Source organism: Papaver somniferum, unplaced genomic scaffold, assembly GCF_003573695.1.
Source record: "Papaver somniferum cultivar HN1 unplaced genomic scaffold, ASM357369v1 unplaced-scaffold_45, whole genome shotgun sequence".
In the NCBI taxonomy this organism is placed as follows: Eukaryota; Viridiplantae; Streptophyta; class Magnoliopsida; order Ranunculales; family Papaveraceae; genus Papaver; species Papaver somniferum.
Genome location: NW_020647082.1, coordinates 559,609 through 562,853, shown reverse-complemented (window position 1 = coordinate 562,853; position 3,245 = coordinate 559,609). Strand labels below are relative to the sequence as shown.

The 3,245-nt window shown below is 38.5% G+C and overlaps 1 protein-coding gene across 1 annotated transcript; it reads left to right on the top strand.

Moving 5' to 3' along the window:
- Positions 1 to 120: 120 nt before the first annotated feature.
- LOC113342627 lies at positions 121 to 2,026 on the top strand. The gene is made up of 4 exons (XM_026587111.1): positions 121 to 363; positions 728 to 904; positions 980 to 1,102; positions 1,582 to 2,026. Exons 1-4 carry the CDS (start codon positions 136 to 138, stop codon positions 1,735 to 1,737), a joined length of 684 nt encoding a protein of 227 aa, XP_026442896.1. The 5' UTR covers positions 121 to 135; the 3' UTR covers positions 1,738 to 2,026.
- Positions 2,027 to 3,245: the final 1,219 nt, after the last annotated feature.

The window sequence follows — 3,245 nt, the reverse complement described above, 5'->3', positions numbered from 1 at the left end:
TTTTTTTTTTTTTTTTTTTTTTTTTTCCAATTTGCAGTTGCCATCTTTGATAGTTTGATGCATGTTATTATCTGAGAATGCAATTTGAAAAATATTGTGGATTTGCTCGTATCTTCTGTTCTTATTGTTTGTGGGATGGTTTGCGTTTTGAATCAGGAGGTGTTTCGGGTAGCAGCAAAGGCTGTCATTCTTGGCTCTAAGCCTGCCATGAAGATAATGAAGAAAATCAGGCAGAAAGGAACTCCCCTTAAACTCTTAAGTAGCAGGACTGCTCTTATTGATTTTACACCAGCTACTGAAGTTTCTAAGTACAAAGGTCAACCTATTCAAACTGTGAGTGGGATTCGGGGAAAGGTTAAGAAGGTTTGTGATAAGCTTAGAAATAAATTCCTTTCTTCTCTATGTGTTCTCCAGTGTTAAATATAGTTCTCTATTGTCTATCTAGATTACAGAGCCACAGGTTTCGATCCATTTGCTTTTGTGATACTATAATTCATGAAAGAATGGACTTTATGTTGGTCGTTCCTACCTAAAGTCAAATATATGATGTATCGTTTCTATGTTTGCCACAGCTGTTTGGTATGCTAGAGTTTGGCTTGAACTGTTTCTCCGAGTGAATGTTCAAATTGTATATTCTATTTGGTTGATCCGTTTTCGTCTTATCGGGAGCTCCCGCGTTAGTCTGAACTTTTCCCTTTGTGTTTCTAATGTTATTGGCATTGGTCAGGCGTCAAAAAGAGAGGGGATTGCCGAATGTGCATTCAAGTACAGAATTGGTATGGGTGATATTGTTTTCATGCGTGTGTGGCGTCAAGTTGAGGCTCCTCGCTTCTTCAACATGTTAATAACTGCGGTGGAACCATGTGATTCTATTGTTCCTGTTAACAAGGATTCACTCAAAAAGGTAATTTTTTAATATGAAGTTAGAAGGTTAATGCTTACGAATTATGCCTGACCTCTCTTTTGTCGAAAATCTCAGGATGACCCTTCTCAGAGGCAGGTTGAACTTGAACAACGTCGTGGTGTGGACATTATTGATGGGGAGCCTCTCTCGTATTCATGTTCAAGTCCTCTAACACTCCTCTACAATATTAAGAATATGGTATGACCTCCTAGGCTCTTTTAGTCCTTTCCATAATCACCTGTCCAAACCCTCAGCGCCTGTTAAAATAGTCAAATTCCCATCTCCTTTCGGTATTGATAATATTCAATATTTGCTGGGTTTGCCTGATAGGTAATTCATATTACCTATATCCCATATATGAAAGTATAATGCAGAGCTATGATTCTTATGGTCCTTCTAGGTCAGATTTTGCACTGTTGAACTTTCTGCAACTTCTTGTAAGTTGTACCTGCTGCCTGTTATTGATTTTAAACATACTGCTAGTCAGTAGGTAGTTGTAGTTAGTGGTATTATTTGAGAATTATCAGAGTGAGGAATACATCCTCACCAGATGTCAGGCGTTGATGATTTTCATGTGTCATCTTACTGTAGTACAAAACTTGGTTCCTATCTTTATTGCTTTGCTTCTGGTGATGGCTTGTGTAGCTGATTCTGTTAATGTGGTGTTCATTCTGCAGAATGGAAATAAGAGGGTAATCAAGGAGGAGAAAAATGCAGTGATATCCGAGGAAGAGCAGAAAGCATATGAACGACGAGTAGAATCCAGAAGACACCAAGTGGAGTTAGAGATACCATATAAGAACGGTCTTCCTATGATGCTCTTACAGGAGTGAAGGATGCCAATGAGATAGTGGTTAAATGATATATTACGTAAGTTATTAAAGTTTTAAATGGCTAGGATTTTGGAATTCGGTCTGTCTAGTTGAGTTGTAGACCTATGTAATAGGAATAATTTGAGATGCGAGGTATTAATTTATGACTGGAATGGATTGGTTCATTTGGTTGCCTTGAGCTGACAAAGGCCATAACTAAGTTTGGAATTAGTAATTGTGCTTGTGTAACGAGAGGTCCTTGCTTCCCAGCCCAATTTGAATTAATTTATCCCATTTTTAGTCATTTTAACCTTTTTGCACACCCTAAATACGTTGTTGGGAACTTGCCCACCCATTTATTGATTCCTGGCTTCTCCCCTTTATAGTATTCTTGAGACTATCTTGATCCTTGTATATTATCAATAATACTCCCTCCGTTCTCCAACAATTAAAAAAATGGAGAGATGAAAATTTCTCATCTATGTCCTTGTTATAGTCCATTTAAAAATTAAACCTATAGTTCCAAATCCCCAACAAATACAACAGCTATCTTACACTCATAACACCTCTCAGGCTCTCATTGTGTCTCCAGCTTACTTCTCTGAACAGTTGGGTCCTCTCTTCTTTCCAAAGCGAACAAAATCAGTGACGAAATGTCTGTTATATTGCATCATCTTGTGAGCTCTACCTTTGGGAGACTTCTTCTTGTCCCAGCACGAGCTAAAGATCCGTGAACCAGTCCCATAATTGAAGACTTTGGATGGGCGGATCTTCTCTTGTGTTTTGCATTCGGAGGTCACTGATGACTATCACATGACATTCAACATCCAATTTAACATTGTCTTTATTCTACCAAAAAATAATCGGCAACCCAGGATTTTACTGTTGAAAACAAATGTAAGGTTACATTGTCTTTATTCTACCAAAAAAGAGAGGTGAATAGCAAGGGAGACATGCAAAAAAAATTTAGGAATGAGATTGGTTATACTGTTGCTGCTTTTGAACAGGAGCAAGGCTTTCAAACATTGTGAAAAAGTCGTAGTCCATGGTGCGCATTGTCTTTATTCTACCAAGAGGACGCATCATCAAAGCAGGAAGTCCAAGAATTTCAACCTTCTCGAATGTCTTCTTCTTCCTGTCGTAGTGATATATAGATACCAAATCTGATTGGCGCGTCGTGAGTTCTTCTTGCTTTTAGGATAATTATGTCTGTACCTGGAATGTGTATACTTTGTTGTAGACCGTATCTGTCCCAGTCTAGAGGAATCCAATAATCTCCTCGCTCCAGTTTCCATTGAATATCCACAGTTTCACCTCAAAGTTACCAACTATTTGAAATATAGCAATGCATCCATCCACTTCTAACAATTTTATTAGGCGAGTTTCCTCAAGTAAGGATTTCGCGATTGAAATCTCTCTGAAGGTCTCACTCCCCATGTCAAAGGCAACTAACGCTTTATATTTTGCAACAGGCTGCCCCGGGAAAGCGCCAGTACTTTGCATCCAATATATTGTAGCATTGAGACTGA